This window comes from Dermochelys coriacea, chromosome 7 (assembly GCF_009764565.3).
Source record: "Dermochelys coriacea isolate rDerCor1 chromosome 7, rDerCor1.pri.v4, whole genome shotgun sequence".
NCBI lineage: Eukaryota > Metazoa > Chordata > Testudines > Dermochelyidae > Dermochelys > Dermochelys coriacea.
This window is the reverse complement of record NC_050074.1, coordinates 28,445,204-28,463,587: the sequence shown is the minus strand read 5'-3', so window position 1 is coordinate 28,463,587 and position 18,384 is coordinate 28,445,204. Positions and strand designations below refer to the sequence as shown.

The window sequence follows — 18,384 nt, the reverse complement described above, 5'->3', positions numbered from 1 at the left end:
CTGAGCCATCGCCTCTGCCCCCTGACACACCCCCTGCTAGCCAGCCCCCGGATGATGCCATGGAGGGCTGGGCCCTAGTCCAGGGGAAGCGGGGCAAGCGGAAGGCTCGAGCTCCGCTCCTTTCATCTGACGCGGAGGCCCCCCGGAAGACCAGGAGGGGGGGCACAGATGCCAAGCCTTCCGCTCTACCCACGGGTGTCTTCCATCCACCGGTGCCGGCTGGGGAAGACGTGGAAGCACTGGGAGGCGGTATCTCCCCTCCACGGGAGTCCCTCCCCTCCAAGACCCCCGAGGCACCATCTGAAACCCTAGTGTGCCCCGAAGCAACCATCACGTCAGGTGCCGGCGGGGAGAATCCCGGGGTAGTGGAAAATGATTTCCCGTCTATATATGAGGAGATCGAGGCCCTGGGTCTGACCCCGGTCACCCAGGGGGAGGACGATCCTATGCCAGCAGGCCTCGATCTGGGTGACTTCACTCCAGCCCCCCTTTCCCCATGTTCCCTCCCCCTAACCGTTGCTTCCGCTCCCACCTCTGAGGAGCCTCTGGACTCCTCCATCAACCCGGCTGCAGAGGGCACCCCGCTGAGAGCCGCTGAGCCTGATGAAGCGACGGCCAGTGCCATGCAGCCGGGACCTGAGCCACCAGCAGCTCCCCTCGTTGGTGAGGAGCATTCAACCTCCTTCCTGGGAGAGGGCCCTACAGAAGAGAGTCCACCTCCTGATGCCGTGGTTGCCAAATCCACCAGAGAGCTTGCGCCCGGCATCACTGAGAGCCCTCTCCCCAACCAGAATCTCACTTCTAACCCTGCCCCTACCCCTGTCCCTATCCCGTCCACCTCTGGAGATGTTATTGCCGCCCCTGGGGCTGTCTCCTTCCCTTTTCCAACAGATGACTCCCAGGGAGCAGCCTTTGTGTTTACCCATCCTGACCCACAGGGGCTGCTATCTTCCCTCCGCCGCCCTCTATCGCCCCAGGTTCAGGCTAAACCATCAGGAGCCCCATCGGGGGTCTGCACCCTGTCTGCCCGTCTCGGTGGGCTACGGGGCTGTACCAAGGGCCCTGTCGGGGAGTAACCAGACCGTAACCCCAGCCCCCCATGCGCTGCGAGAGGAGTTGCGGGAGTTTCTAGAAGATGTCCGTGGCTCCTGCAACAAAGTACAGCTTGCTCTCCAGCGATGGGGGGGACTTTAATCAAATCCTCCAGGCCGCAAGCGCCCTCATGGGGGAGGGTAAAAGGACCGGGAGGCAGGGCACCGCGGCCTACCAGCGGGTCCGCCTCTTCCGTGACTCCTTACTCACCTACGGGGTGGGTCACGGACTGCTGTGCGGCTTGTCGGGAGCCACGAGCGTCCCTGCCGGCAAGGAACCCCCCCAGCCCTCCTCATGACACCTTTTACCATCGCAACATTGAACACCCGTGGCTGTAGGATGGGTCTCCGCAGGTCCCAGGTGCTCTCCTTCCTTCGGGAGGGGGGGTACTCTGTGGTTTTCCCGCAGGAGACCCATATGGATCCGAGCGCCGAAGACAGCTGGCGGCTGGATTGAGGGGACAGGGTCTTCTTTAGCCATCTCACAATTTGTACGGCTGGAGTGGCGACCCTGTTCTCCCCCGACCTACGGCCCGAGATGCTGGGGGTCGCCGAGGCTGTGCCGGGCCGCCTGCTGCACCTCCGGGTCCGCATGGAGGGGCTCGTAGTCAACCTTGTCAACATCTATGCCCCAGCAGTGAGCCCGGAGCGGCTGCAATTCTATCAGCAGGTGTCCGCCTTCCTCGGCACCTTGGATCCTCATGAGTGCCTGGTCCTGGGAGGGGACTTTAACATCACCCTTGAGGAGCGGTTCTCCATCTACCTCTGGAGGAGGGAGGGCAGGGCCTAAAATGTCTGCTTACTCAGGTCCATGTCTTCCGCCTCCAGACCCTGCAGAGGCTCCTTTATGGTGCAGGTAGTCCGGTGTGGAGCATACTGGTGCACGCCTTCCTGCGCCACTTCCGAAGACTCCGATATGACCAGCAACTCCTTTATCTCCATCCGAGAGGTCTCCCGCGAGACCTCTTCGGGCTGCCGGTCTTCCACCAGGACCTCCTCCGGACCTGGAAACTCTTTTCTACGACCAGGTCCGTGGCGGCCACCGAGGGGGCAGATCTCCTCGCGGAGCCCCTGCTACACAACCCCCAGCTCCGTGTGCAGGTGGCGGAGTCCCGCTCGGTGCACCAGAGGTTGGTCCTGGCAGAGGTCACAAGAGTCGGAGACCTCCCGGACTATGACCGGGGAGACTGGCTGGATGTCCTGACGCTCGCTCAGCCCATGGGGCTTTCCAGACCTTGTACTCCCCGGCGCATACTTCAGGAGGTGAAGGCCGCTTTGCCGCCCGCTGCTCGGGTTTATCTCGACCGGGTCCTGCATGAGGGCACGCCCCGCCCACCCGCTACCCCAGGCCCGCCGGACCTTTTAATTAGACCTCTGCCCCGTGGACCCAACCGACCCCTTCACTGGAAGCCGGCTGCACGAGATGCAGCCGGTCTGCTTTCAAACCGCGCCAAGAAAACATCTATACACGCTCGTGCTCCACACCCTTCACGCCCGCACCCTCACCTTTGGAGGGTGAGGAGCCCCGGTGAGCCAGCCTATATTCCACCTTAGTTCCAAGGCCCGCTGGGGATGTCAATTGGCGGCTCCTTCACGGAGCGGTGAGCAGGGGCGTGTACTTGGCACAGTTCACCTCAATCCCAGACACCTGCCCCTTTTGCGGCGTGAGGGATACCCTGGCACATATATACTTGGAGTGTGCCAGGCTGCAGCCCCTATTCCGGCTCCTCACCAATATTTTATTACGTTTTTGGTTGCACTTCTCCCCTCACCTTCTTATTTATGCACTCCCTATCCGTGGCCCCACAAAGTCACGGGATCTCCTGGTCAGCCTCCTCCTGGCCCTAGCTAAAATGGCCATCTATAAAACCAGAGTGAGGAGGCTAGCCGATGGAGTCTCCTGTGACTGTGGGGCCTATTTCCGATCCTCGGTCCGTTCATGCATCCGGACAGAGTTCCTCCGGGCGCCGTCCCCTGACTCCCTTGACGCCTTTGAGGAGCAGTGGGCGCTGTCTGGGGTTCTCTGCTCGGTGTCCCCATCCAGTTCCCTTTGTTTGACCCTTTGACCACACTCCTGTCCCTGTTATTTCATTAGTTGTCCCCCGGAATTTTTTGGGTATCTTAAGTCCTGTGGATCCCCTTTTAGGCTGGGGGGGGATCCTTTAGCGGTGGACGGGCTTTGCCCGCTCACTTCCCGGATCCCAATAAGACTACTCTTCCATAGCCATCTGGCCTTGCCCCGTCACAGTGGTGAATATCTGATCTACACTTGAGAGTGCCCTGCTGAAACTCAAATCCTCTCTGTGGTTACTTGTGCTCCTTTAGGGCTCTCGGTGTGCTAATTTGCACCTCGGCATAATTTCACTTAGGATACTTTTGTTCATTCCCAAAATTGTCCATGCAGAAGATTATGTAGAAAGAACAAAGAAGCCTGTTTATATGGATACATGTTTCCCTCAGCCAACTAAACACTTTATTATGTTACTGTTCTTTTGCCTAACACATGCTGGTATTACTTCAGCTCTTGTTAGTTACTTGCATTTGTTCTGTGCTGATTTCATGCATGTGCTATGCCATTCTTTCTGTTTCTTGTGTTGAATTTTTCTGACATTCTCTCTCCAAATGTTTAAGAAATATGTCTTTTGTGACACAAGCAACATCTTTGGAAATGCAGGTGCTCTTGACCCCACTAATAGATGTCATGAGAGCCCAGTGAAGTGTATATATGAAATCCACTAACCCCCCAGTGCTCTGTGGGGCATGGAGAAGAGCTGTAGACTGTAATCACCATTGATTCAGAATGACATAGAGGAAGAGAAGATATTACGGGTGAAATCTAAATTGGGGGTGTTTTAGAATCTGAAATGTCAGAAGGGAGGGTGTGTCTGGGCATCTCATCCATGAACATAATTGAAAAATTGATGTAGTCAGGTTTCAGAGTAGCAGCCGTGTTAGTCTGTATTCGCAAAAAGAAAAGGAGTACTTGTGGCACCTTAGAGACTAACAAATTTATTTGAGCATAAGCTTTCGTGAGCTACATCCGATGCATCTGATGAAGTGAGCTGTAGCTCACGAAAGCTTATGCTCAAATAAATTTGTTAGTCTCTAAGGTGCCACAAGTACTCCTTTTCTTGATGTAGTCAGGAAACATTTACTGCCCTTTCATGTTTACTTTATCTTTCACTTTTCTTCCTGTAACTGGATTCAGCCCATCGCTACTGCTCTTGTGCTTCTGATGCATCATTCAACCCTTCCTTAGTCTGTGCCTACATTATGTAACTATAAACATGAGCTCTTCCTGGTAGAATAGATAATATTCTCCCTCTTTTTCATTTTGTCTTGATCTCCTTTTTGTTTTTTTCTGTCTTTCTTACTATTTTCTCTATATACATTGTCTCTTTTTCACCTGTCGCCTCTCTTCTGTGCTTCCTCCCTGAGTTATTTCTCTCTTCTTCCCTAACGCAACAGATTTTCAAAAGAGAAAGAATTGTTAAAATCCAGTTTACATGCCACTGTTTATGCTCTTTGCTTCCTTTTTGTATTTCACTCAGTCAGTGATCTCCATTTATGCTGGCAGTGCCCCGTAAAGATTACAGTCACTATACAATAATGCATTATAGTCTGAATAAAATATGTCAGGCCATTCTAAATAGGTGTCTAAAAGGTGTGACACAAAGTTGTGTAATAAATCCTTAAAATTCATCATATACAGCCTGGGAAATTACTGTTGTTTATATAGTTATATATATTTACTACACTGATCATTTTAAAGCACAGTTTTCTATGTGAATCCATATTTCTTGTCCTTTGGATCATGGCTTCAGGAGAAGGTTATTCAAATTTATTTTTGCCTTGATTTCTGTTAAATGATTAATACACATAATTCAAGAACTACTCTCTCCCACCTGAGTGTGTAGCTGTGAGTTCCTATTTCTCTGTGGCTTTAGCTGGAACATAGGGTTAGTACTTTCTTATATGCTATTGTTTACTGTCAGGTCTTTTTTATTATTTGGCATCTAAAATTAATTGTATTATTCCAGTTGTTGATATGCTTGGTCTAGGTTATGGCTTGAACAGTCTTTTAAGGTTTGTAAAATATCTATATTTATAATGCCTGTCATATCAACAAGAACATTTCAGCCTAAAAACTGCATGTTATAAACATGTGAACTTAGCTATTTTAAACACCAGGGGCACAAGAACTCTCGTAATAACTAGCAAACTCTAGTAATAACTAATGACTAAAAAACTCAGAGTAGAAAGCAATATGGAGTTGTATTGTCCCAAGAGGAGCACTTGGGAGATTATGTCTGAGTCAAACACCATCCCCCAGGACCTGCTCCTTATACACAGAGGGGTGAGCAATCTGTTACATCCAGTACCTGAACCAGAACCAGTCTGAGATGAATCCATTTTTAAACAGGAGTCATCGATTTATTCTTGTATCTGAGGTCCATTCATGCACTGAACAATCTTTTACAAAGCTAGTAATGGGCCTACACTTTACTGGGCTTTATTACTGCCAGCTGTTGGTTTATGTCAGCCTACTTTCAATTAATATTCCTTAATTCTTTACTTTTAAAAAGTGTCATATTTTTAATTCACAGCACTACGGACAGTCTAAGCTGTTTAATGATGCAATGGACATTCTGAATATGGTTTTCACAGGCGTGTTCACTGTTGAAATGGTTTTGAAACTCATTGCATTCAAACCCAAGGTAAGTGATTAGACAGGATTTTGATAGGTTATCACTAGATCAGTTATATAATCATAACATGAATTTCCCACTAGTTATGTTATTCAAATAAGAGAAGAGCCTACATATTTTTCATGGTAAAATATCTGTGAAATCTTCATAGAAATGTTAATCTGATAGTGTGTGTATATATATATATGCATCTACAAGAAATGAGATGTAGATATCAGAGAAAAAAATATTACTGAGTAATTGATGAGATCTGGAATATTTTTGAAGTCATGAAAAGGTCACTATCTAACCCAGACAAATACTTTCCTGTTACAAGCACTACCAAACATAATGTACACAGGTACTAAATTATGTACACGATTGTTTAAAAAACACTGATAAGCTTAAAAAAATGAAATCTAGCTGACGATAAATAACTACATAAGATTTTATTTTTTTGTATAAAATGCAGATATAGGGCCTGATTCTGCAAATATGCACACAAGTACTCCTTTAGTTTTACTGGGGTTACTCAGATGTAAAAGTGTTTGTAGACTGGGTCCGGAGTAGACATTTTAGTTTCCTTGCTTTAAAGGGACACTGTCAAACTAAACATTATGGCCAGATTTTTGAAAGGAGTCATTAAGGTCCTGAACCCATAGGTTCTGGAACTCATGTTGCTGGTAGTGCTGCCCCACCCTCTGACTTGAAGAGTTTCCATCATATACAGGGTTTACAATTTGGTTCAGTGGCTCTCAGGATCGCCACTATGCAAATTGTTCCAGCACCCTTGCCTGAACCTCCAAGGAGATATATGCAGATGTACCCTGAGCCCACATGAAGCCTCCTTGGCTTTAGTGGGGCTCCGTGTGGAAGCAGAGGTCTACCTTCAGGCATCTCTGTGCTAGTCTGAGACCTAATTTTGGATGCTTCCATTTTTTGGATGCCCCACTTGAGACATTTTGGACCTGGTTTTCAAACATTCTGAAAAATATCCCTTGCCTTCATTTGATGTTAGGCTCTGAATATCAGGCCCAGTGCATCAAGCTGAGCACGCAAAATTTTAGGCATCCAAAATTCTAGTTATTGCTTTTGAAAATGTTGGCCCATAAATTCTTAAAAAGTTAATTCCCACTGATTCTAACAACACCTGGCAGGATTAAAACAGAAAGAAATGGTAACAATCTAATTTGATTGTCATCATCTGGGTTGTTTGTTCACTTTTCACATTCTACCTGTGACAGTGCATGGGAACCAGAAAAAGAAATTAGACTAAATTTTGCTGTCAGTTGCAATGAAATCAGTATTTACTTTGATCCGTTTACACCAGCAGAAATAAGAGCAGAATTTGGCCCACTAACTATAAATGGAAAGTGAAACTGGCCAGTCTAGTTTTACTGACCTACCTCAACTGGATCTGATATGTTTCATGTTCCATTTCCTGCTGGGGAATGTTTTTCATATTTTCAGTTCAAGCTAATGAAGCTAAAACCATCCCTAGTCTGATCATGGCTGATTAGGCTCCTGACTTTTTCTTGTGTAACCAAGTCCTGGTATTCAGACCCAGAGTGTGAGGTTTTGGATAACTGCTCATCTACACACCCACAGGGCTTTCTCTTGCAAGATTCTACGGGTTCTGCTTTAAATGTATATGTATTTATTTATTTTAATTGTTATATCGCTAGTCTTATTCAAATACTAGCTGCTTTGCCACATTAAAACTAATATTATTGGAGGCCACAAGAGAGATAGTGAAGATGTTTAGGCTGCAGTGCCATCATTATGCTGATTCTGTGTCCTTGCCCTGTTCTGTATGCTGATTGGCTACTGAAGTCTCAGCTAGTTTTAGTGGCCCAAAGTGCATTTTACAATCTGTGTTTAGCATGAAAATTGAGTCTTTCCCATGCTTTGGTGATATCAAGACTTAGATTACTATAAAGGCTCTACATAGGACTATCCCTGAAGACAGGTCAGAAATTTCAGCTAGTGCAAAATGCATTGGCCCTATGGCAGTACGTTACATCAGTGCTCTGTAGAGTGCATGAACTACCTGTTCACCTCTGGATGTTATTCAAGATGTTGATACTGATCTCTAAGACCTGTGCTGTTTGGGTTCTAATTCTGTGAGACTCTGCCTCTCTCCAAATGAAGAGCTCTTGATGGTACATTATCACCATGGGTCTATATGTTTGAATATCCAGGGGCTGGAGGCAGAGGCATCATTTGCTATAGGGTAAGGGGTGCCGTTGCTCCCCACCCCCGAACTTTCATAGGGTCTATATACTCGGTTATGTCTTCCACTTTTTGCCACCGCCCCCCCTCCAGACTTTGGATATGGTCATTAGGAAAGCAAACTTTGCCCTCCTCAGAATGTTTCTGAAATGATCTCCTGAATGGAGGGAAGTATTTTCAGGAGAGGGTCCTTATTTCCAGAATTCAGTTCCCCCATTGGTCCAGCAGAGCCCAAATTTGTTGACCAGCAGGGCATGGTGAAAAGACCATGAGTTTAGTCAGAGGTTTGCCTGACATCAAGCAGGGAACTTAGGGGGGCAAAGGCATTAAATATCTTTTAAGGTGGCTCTTGTTATCAGTTGGAGATTTTACCTTTGCTTTTTATTGTGAAGTGTCCTTTTTAAAGTTAGTTATATAGCAGTATAGTATTGGCTGTGTTTTTAATTGCTGTAAATGATTTGACAGGCTAAGAAATGGGTCAATGCCATTTATAAATCTAAGTATAAAAAAGACAGTTTTTAAACTGATAAAATCATCTTTATTAATATTTGGATCTATAAATGCAAATTTTAAACCAAACCTACATTTTGGTTTGAGGTTGTTGTGTGGAGGTTGATTTCTGTTATGTTTATGTTGTCACTGGGTTATTTGACTTGATCTGGGGGAATTGACAGAACTAATTATTTATTTAGTCCCAGATTCTCAAAGTTATTTAGGCAACTAACTCCCATTGAGTTCAGTGAGAGTCAAAGGTTCTTAAATACCTTTGAGGATCCATGCCTTAGTACTTCTTTAAAAGCTCTCAGGGGCATCGGCTAGATGCTCCATTACTGTAGTGTATCTAAATTCACATAAATTAATTAATTAATTAAATGTTGGGCCTAAGCTATTTGACAGTGTCCCTTCAGCATTTTGAGTCAAATACTGTAAAAGATATGGTCACCTGTTCTAAGGCCCATTCAAACCTAATGGTGATTAAAATACATTGATATTCTGGGTACAATATTGTGGCATGTAAAATCAAGGTACTGCAGACTGACTTTCAGTTCTGAAATACAGAAAATCTTCGGTGAGAGCCAGATATTAAGGGCTTGATCTGGCAACGAGGAGCTGAGTGCCCTACACTTTCATTGACTGATTTGGGAATTGAGGGTATGTCTACACTGCAATTAGGCATCTGCGGCTGACCCTTGCCAACCGACTTGAACTCACGGGGCTCAGGCTAAGGGTCTGTTTAACTGTGGTGTAGACGTTCAGGCTCAGGCTGTAGCCCGACCTCTGGTATCCTCCCACCTTACAGGTTCCTAGAGCCCAGGCTCCAGCCCGAGCCCGAACGTTTACACCACAATTAAAAAGAAAAGGAGTAGTTGTGACACCTTAGAGACTAACAAATTTATTAGAGCATAAGCTTTCGTGAGCTACAGCTCACTTCATCGGATGCATTTGGTGGAAAATACAGAGGGGAGATTGATATACACACACAGAAAACATGCATGATAGAGATCTTGTAGGTGTTTGTCTCTGTCTGAGGGGTTGGAGCAAATGCAGTTATATCGTAGAGCTTGGCTGTAGACAATGGATTGTGTGGTATGATCTGGATGAAAGCTAGAGGCATGTAGGTAGGAATAGCGGTCAATAGGTTTCCAATATAGGGTGGTGTTTATGTGACCATCGCTTATTAGCACCGTAGTGTCCAGGAAGTGCATTGTCTACAGCCAAGCTCTACGATATAACCGCATTTGCTCCAACCCCTCAGACAGAGACAAACACCTACAAGATCTCTATCATGCATTCCTACAACTACAATACCCGCCTGCTGAAGTGAAGAAACAGATTGACAGAGCCAGAAGAGTACCTAGAAGTCACCTACTACAAGACAGGTCCAACAAAGAAAAGAACAGAACGCCACTAGCCATCACCTTCAGACCCCAACTAAAACCTCTCCAACGCATCATAAAGGATCTACAACCTATCCTGAAGGACGACCCATCATTCTCACAGATCTTGGGAGACAGGCCAGTCCTTGCTTACAGACAGCCCCCCAATCTGAAGCAAATACTCACCAGCAACCACACACCACACAACAGAACCACTAACCCAGGAACCTATCCTTGCAACAAAGCCCGTTGCCAACTCTTTCCACATATCTATTCAGGGGATACCATCATAGGGCCTAATCACATCAGCCACACTATCAGAGGCTTGTTCACCTGCGCATCTACCAATGTGATATATGCCATCATGTGCCAGCAATGCCCCTCTGCCATGTACATTGGTCAAACTGGACAGTCTCTACATAAAAGAATGAATGGACACAAATCAGACGTCAAGAATTATAACATTCAAAAACCAGTTGGAGAACACTTCAATCTCTCTGGTCACTCGATTACAGATCTAAGAGTGGCTATCCTTCAACAAAAAAGCTTCAAAAATAGACTCCAACGAGAGACTGCTGAATTGGAATTAATTTGCAAACTGGATACAATTAACTTAGGCTTGAATAGAGACTGGGAATGGATGAGTCATTACACAAAGTAAAACTATTTCCCCATGTTATTTCTCCCCCCACCCCACCCCCTTCTGTTCCTCAGATATTCTTGTTAACTGCTGGAAATAGTCTACCTTGCTTGTCACCATGAAAGGTTTTCCTCCTTTCCCCCCCCTGCTGCTGGTGATGGCTTATCTTAAGTGATCACTCTCCTTACAGTGTGTATGATAAACCCATTGTTTCATGTTCTCTGTGTGTGTATATCAATCTCCCCTCTGTATTTTCCACCAATGCATCCGATGAAGTGAGCTGTAGCTCACGAAAGCTTATGCTCTAATAATTTGTTAGTCTCTAAGGTGCCACAAGTACTCCTTTTCTTTTTGCGAATACAGACTAACACGGCTGCTACTCTGAAACCTACCACAATTAAACAGCCCCTTAGCCCAACCTGAGTCAGCTGGCACGGGCCAGCCATGGGCTTTTAACTGGAATGTAGATGTACCCTGAGGGTGCTCAGTAGCTGGCAGAATTGGGCCCTAAGTTTTTAGTTGTGCATTGTAACTACCAAAATATTTAGATAATAGATCAAAATGAAAATGTATTTTGTATTTAATTATGTAACCTAGGTACTCCCCAGGAGTTGTTTTTACTTTCAGCATTTACTGAATAAAAGTTTGCAATGTCAGTTGAAAGGTGAGACTTGATTAAATCAAGTTATTCTTCATAAATGCCAAACGCAATTTGTCTAGTGTGCCTAGCACATTACAAAAGAAAATATTTTGTGAAATCTAAAGTAATACATCAGTAAATACTGTTACACAGTTTTATGAAAGCCAACCATTATTTGAATTTGTAATGATTTTTCCATGCTGTTTACATCAGATTTTTGTAAGAAAAAAGGAAAGATGGCTAGTAGTGAATTGATCCTGAGTGAGTGCAGTGGTGAAAACTAATAATTTGTGTGTTAATGTTTATTTGCTGTGACTTGTCCATTTATACATTTCTCCCTTCTCCAACATCATCTTTATCTTTTAGTTTTTTGTTTGCTTTTGCTTTACATATTATTTTGAACAATATTGTCTATACTGATGGAAAAGATTTGATACAGTAAGCATGTCTTAAGGTATTTTAGCAATATGGAATCAAAATGGAATGTGTTATTTATGTGGTTTACACTGTAGTAATGTCTAGTAAAATAATATTTTCTATAGTGAAATTTACCTTCTACAGAGACCACCACACAGTTTATACACCACTTATATCCTACACTTAGGGAGGTGTAGTAGGGACAGATGGCATAGCGCATCAGGATTTGGTTTTGTAGAGCATTTAACTGTTGCTTGTCTCGAGTTTGTTCTTTTTATATATAATTTTGCATCATTGTTTAAAATCAGTGAAGATATTTATTTAAAAAATAAGTAGGAGAAATTAGGAAAATAAAAGGATGAAATAATAGTGTTAGAGCAGCTTCCCTGACCATGTCTACACTTACAAGATTACAGCTGCACAGCAGCACCGATACAGCACTCATGCAGCCACATTATGCTGATGGTAGAGAGCTCTCTGATCGACATAATAAAACCAGCTTCACAAGCAGCAATAGCTATGTCAGTGGGACTCCCGCTGACATAGCGCTGTGCACAAAAGCACTTATGCCAGCAATATTAATGTCTCTAAGGGGGGTGTTTCTTCATATCCCTGAGTGGCAAAAGTTTTGCCGACATAAGTGCTAGTGTAGACATTACTCAGTATTGTCAAGGTAGATTCCCATTATATCTAACAGAAACTTAGGAACGATTTGTTCATTGAAAGGGGTGGGGCAAGAGTGAACATAGGTTTGAGAACTGGATGTGATTGTTGGCATGCTAATACACCATTATCCTGTGTAGGAATTGATGGCCAACTACAGATAGCCAGTTAATGCAACGCAAAGGGACAGGAGTGGTGACCAGAGTGACGCCCTTCCCCCACTTGCAATATGGAATGATACTTAGGTTCTTCCTTGGATGATTGATAGTTAAAAATACTATTTGTAAAGTGTTGTATAAGTGCAGATCATTGTTGAGCCAGACAATAGCAGAGATGGAAATAGAACTCAGCCTCTGGTGACTCCCAGCCCTGTGCTCCTTGCCCTGCCTAGACTATTATACAGAGCTGTCTCCTTCCCAGGGAGCTCATTCAAAATTCTCGAGAGCAAATTTCCACCATAAAAATAGATTTTGTTTTCATGTTTCAGAGTGAAAAATTTTCAACTGTAGAAGCTTGTCCAAAATAACTAAACTCCAGGAAGTGCCAAATCTTGAGAAACAAATTAGCAAAATTATATAATTATATACTCTCATTTTGCTTGGGTCTGCAATTAAAGAAATATCTCTTATTGTGTTATGATAGCAACTTAAATCTATTGATTTTTTTAAAAAAATTCTTTACAGTAGATGGTGTGCTAATAAGAAAGCTGTATAGACATCGATTTTAGGTTAGCACTCTTGATTGTTTATCAATTTTGATACTTTTTTTAAATTGCACTAAAAAGCTAATGTTTTTTAAAAAATGCACTGTTACTATGAAAGCAAAGTAGATGTTTTCCTAATATTTAATTAACCCAGGATTCTATTCTATTGACATCAGTAGGAGATCCAGATTGTTTTAAGATTTCTCCAGAAGTGTATGTTGGTATCCATTCTAGATTCATTAGCAGAGATTAGCTAGTAAAACAGTGTTTGTATGAGAAAAATGAACACATATGGTCATCCCATAGGGTTAATTATATTGAAATCTGAGGAAATTGCAGTAGAGCATCTGGATTGCTTCAGTAACCAGATAAGATCCAAATATAATTATAAGAGAAAATTATAATACATCTATATTTTCTGTAGAGTCATATTCAACATCTGGATTTGTTATCAGTATCTGGATTTAGTCCCAGTTTAACCAAGAGAAATACCTCAACAACATTTCTGTTAAAATCCTTCTTTGTGCCAGCCCACCTGGAGTGAAGGACCCATAGGGCACCGATGAATTGGTCCCTAAGTCATTCCTATTTTATGACCATTTGGTGCATTAGTAACATATACAGACTATATTAATGGGATATATTTAAAGTCAGAAGGGTCTGAGGAAGCAGAATTAAGTGATTTACATAAATCTACCTTTTTTGCAGTGTAGTGTCTGGAGCTGCATCATTAAGGATCTGCGTGTGTATATAGACCATGTGTATATATATTTGCTATATATACTTATATGTGTGTGTGTGTGTGTATATATATATACATAGAAATATCTTTTCCTTCAGTAGGCAATATTGTTTGTTTTGTTTCCTCATTAGACCACAGGTTTTGTTTTAAGTAATTTCTGTTTATGCAAAACTAAACAGAAGTATGCAAATATTTGACATTTCATGTGTAATCACAAACATTTGCACCCTGCCTGATCTGTTCAGGGCTATTTTAGTGATGCCTGGAATGCGTTTGACTCCCTCATCGTTATTGGCAGCATAGTAGACGTCGTACTCAGTGAAGCCGATGTGAGTATACCTCAGCATAATTCCCACAGTCCCCACTTCTTTCTCTGTCTCCCCATTATTTCCATCATCTGGACAAGTCACAGATTTTGATCCAACATTTCTAAACTTTGAATTTAGAAAGAAGGCCAGTCATAGCTTAGTTATGTTGATATGGGAAATAAATAGCCTTTTTCACTTCCAATTATCTCAAACAGAAAGTTTGTATGTTGGTACATCACAGAAGTCTAGAATGTTTTTGTGTTATAACACTGTCCTTTTCTTCTCTTTTTCTGTTTGTGTTTTTCTCTTGCTCTCTTTCTGCTAAATGCTTGTCCTAACAGCACTATTTCACTGATGCATGGAACACTTTTGATGCCTTAATTGTTGTTGGTAGCGTCGTTGATATTGCTATAACAGAAGTTAATGTAAGTAACAACTGTTCATGCATTAAAAAGTAATTGCTGTCATCAATACAGAAAATGTAAACTTTTCCCCATAAATCCACTTTTTACATTCTGGAGTAAAAGACTAAAGTATTGATACAGATACAGATATAGCTATAACTATAGATAGATAGATAGATAGATAGATGCACTCACAGAGATAAAATAGTAAAACAATGAGTATTAATTTTTCTTTCTACATATATGCTGAATATATTTTAAATCATTTATTTTTTTTTAAATAAGGAAAAAAAAGGTCTGTGCTAACCCATTTCAGTTTGAAGCCTAGTAATTTTTGTGAGTAATTTGACCTAATCCATTAGGTTTCAAATAGTGATCTTCAAGGCTCAGTGGTTTAATAAGCCATATACTTTCAGGTGGGAATCCTAGGGTTTGAGAATGATCTAGGAATTCATGTCTCCCAAGCTGGTGGAATTAGGGTACTCTCAATAGCTGAGAAAAAGCATAGCACTTACTGCTTTTTTTTGCTGTCAGCTTTTCCTCTTTCCTTCCTCCAAGAAATTGTTCTGGAGTTCAGTGCAGTTTGAAAAGTTTGTGAATTCCATAAACCCATCTTAGACTGGCCAAAATTTTGAGCCACAGCCTCTTGACAAACATTCTGGATGAGACTATTTGGGCAAGAGCGAGAGCTCTTCCCAAGACCATGCAGGACAGCAGATATAGAAAGTAGATGCTTTCGTTTAGTTTGTATCACACTTAATGGCATTACACCAAGCAAGATAAACTATGAGAAGAAATAAATTGAAAATTAACGAACTATGGCCCAGCTTCTAGCCAGCTCTTGAGCGGATGTGCAAGGGGAGGACAGGACACAAGGAGATTCCACTACATACACACATCTCTTGTGCCCCTGTTTAGGGGCTGGTCAAAGTCATGTTGGGGAGCATAGTATCGCCTCCTTCCTAGTGTCTCAAGGGACATGAAGACGGGAGGGGAGAAGAGTGATGGAGGTTGCCCTAAATCAGTCAGAGTGGTTGTAGTTGAGAAATAGTAATATGCAAAGCTTTAAGCTTCTTTGATTCTAGCCTATTTGGTAAGCACTGTAATACACATTTAATAAAAAGTATACATGTATTGAAACCTGATATGGAAACAAATATGCTGCTTTATCAGGTTATAATATGATTTTTAAAATGTCTAAAGTAGCACACAGTAAGTATCTGCTAATTTGCGCTAAGAACTTGAAATTTCTATGTGGATTAGACATTTTTGAAAATTAACAAATAAGAGAATAAACATGATCAAAATAATTTCAAGTTACTGTAGAATAAAATTCCATTCTTATTTGATTTTGACAAGTCTAGAATATTTGAATTATATACAATATAAAAGCTGCTCATTATCCTGGCTAGTACTACACAGGGGGATATGGGAACAATGGTGATGATGGAGAAGCCAGAAAGAACACAGTTTGACTTTCAGATTTCATGCAGCGTTTGCACAGCTGGCAGTTAAGGGAAAGAAATCTTTTTACTCGTGGACTGAGTAAATTTGAGCGGGATAGTCACATGGGACAGTGAACATGGAACCCCCATTATTCTATTTTTACAGAGACACTTCTAAAAGGATAATTGCACTTCATTGGCTAGATTTTCAAAAGCAGCCTCTACATTTGTGTGCCCAAAATTACCTGTCATGGTTTTTCGAGGCCCAAGTTTTTGATGCCCCAAACTTGGACTTCCAAGTTCAGCTCAAGTAGTTATTTATTATCCAGCTTGCATGCACAAATGTTGTTTTGTATGGGGAAGTATGACTTTTGGGACATACAGAAATGTGGCCACCTAAAATTGCTTTCCCCCAAAGCTGCAAAATGTATTCACATATGAAGGGATAGTAAAAATACTATACGGGATATAATTATGGTAGTCTGCAGTTAATATTATGTAGACAGTGGTTTATCTGACAGCATTACTTGTAAGTATAACTGATTACTGCTAAGCTTTCATCTGTGATAAACTCTTTGACTTTGTACTAATTCACATATTTGGCTTGAAAATTGTCTAGAGATAAAGCTGGTGATCTCTAGTTCAGTGCATGTGCTGTATTTTGTGTTTAGATTTAAAGTGTGAGCGCTTTCATTTCTGAGCATTTCATGCCTTCTCACTATAGAAAAGGCTCATTGTTGGTGTCTTCTACTACTGCACAACAGACTCTTTTTTCATCTGTTTTTACTCTGTATCACCTTTAGTGCACTTAATTTGTTTGTGAAAGTGTGGATATCTTGTAGTTGGTTTCTAGGTTTGATTTCCCATTTCCAACATGAAATATTAGGTACTGTAGACTCTCTATAAAAATGCTCGGCTTTTATATGGCTACTGTTTGTGATTCTAGTGAGTATTCCTACTTTGTTAGTCTCTTACAACTGATCAAAACTTTTAAAATTAGAATCTTATATTTTCAAAATCCCTTTATTAACATTTTTCAATGGCATCTTCAAACATGTTATGTACAACACTTTTTTTTCCCCTAACAGTGATAGAAAATGGATTGATATTGGGATATCTGTAGTACCACAAGGATGTTATTAAGGCCTTCTCTTTGAAATTTCAGGCACCATTGTAGTTGCAACCGCACAAATATCAAGTATAGACACTATTTACACCACTGTAGTTAAAAATAGGTGTAAGTTGCACCAGTGTAAACTGTTTTGCTACAGTGTAAATCATATCTACATAAAGGGTTTGCACTGGTGCAGCTACACTAGTGGGTTAAATCTCAGTGTCAACAAGGTCTTAAAAGTCTCGCCAACACATAGGGATGTTCAGACCAAAAGCTGAACATTTCTATATATTTCCACATAGAAATTGCTTCATTCTATGAAAATAACAGGGCTACATTCTGATTTTACATTAGTATAATCCAGAATAACTCCAAGGGTCAATGGGGTTACTTCAGATTTACATTAGTGTGAGATCTGTACCTGACTCAACGTGTTCAAGTGAGTGGGTTGGACTTTTCATTTAAGTGTCATACTGATGGTAGTATGAGATCTAGTAAAATACATCTCATATTTTTATTTTGTTATTTTATAAGATATGTTTATTTCAGAGTTTTATAATAATATATATGATGCCTGAAGATTGACTCTTGTAGTCCTGTAACCTCTCTTTCATAGTGGGTCCAGGAGAGGATTTTGCTATGTAGTCATATCAGATATTGAATGCCCTCGACTCCCATGCAAGTCAGGGTGAGTTCAGGGTGCTTAGAACCCCACAAGAATGCTTAGCACTCTGCAGGATCAAGCCCATGACCAGGAACCACATGTGCTCCTTGACACATTTTATGATATAGATAACCTCAGAGCAAAATATATACACAGTTTGCGGTTGCTGTTTCTTTTCGTTAATCTGTCATTTAATCTCCCTACCGCCTGCCAATATTTCTTTTCTGCTGCCTAATTGGTTTTCATGTTCATTTTATTTTTAGAAATTTTTAGAGGCATATATATTAATAAATATATATGGTATAGCAATTTAAATAATAAAAGCACTACTAAAGCCATATAATATTTTTTATTTCTTTGTTCACATTTTGTTTTCCAGAGTTTCCAATGACACACAAGATCTTGTTTGGTCATCTAAATTGTTCCTTCCAAATAAAAAAAAATTAAAAAATCAGAGAACGGTGACTGTGAGTCATGAAATGTGATTGCTGCAGTCTGGGATTTGAACATATGCAACTTAACCACAAGACAATCAAAGATAAATATTTCTGAAATGTAATTACAGGACATATTTGGAGCTTGTGGTTACAGAAAGGTTATTTTATATTTTGCATTTGTCACTTGAGAAACAGTTTGGATGACCATCAGTGGGTGACTCAGAACATGTTCACATTGTGTTGTATACTGGTAGATTGTCTACAAGAGCTTCGCATTCACATGCTTTTTACTTTTTCACCATTAACATTTGATTGTTCA

General features: G+C 41.8%; 1 protein-coding gene across 1 annotated transcript in view; it reads left to right on the top strand.

Moving 5' to 3' along the window:
* CACNA1D (calcium voltage-gated channel subunit alpha1 D) overlaps positions 1 to 18,384 on the top strand; it is a 344,531-nt gene that overhangs the window by 242,714 nt on the left and 83,433 nt on the right. Inside the window, 3 exon segments of the mRNA XM_043518866.1 lie at positions 5,699 to 5,809; positions 13,939 to 14,022; positions 14,343 to 14,426. Of these exon segments, the coding sequence (XP_043374801.1) occupies positions 5,699 to 5,809; positions 13,939 to 14,022; positions 14,343 to 14,426 (279 nt within the window).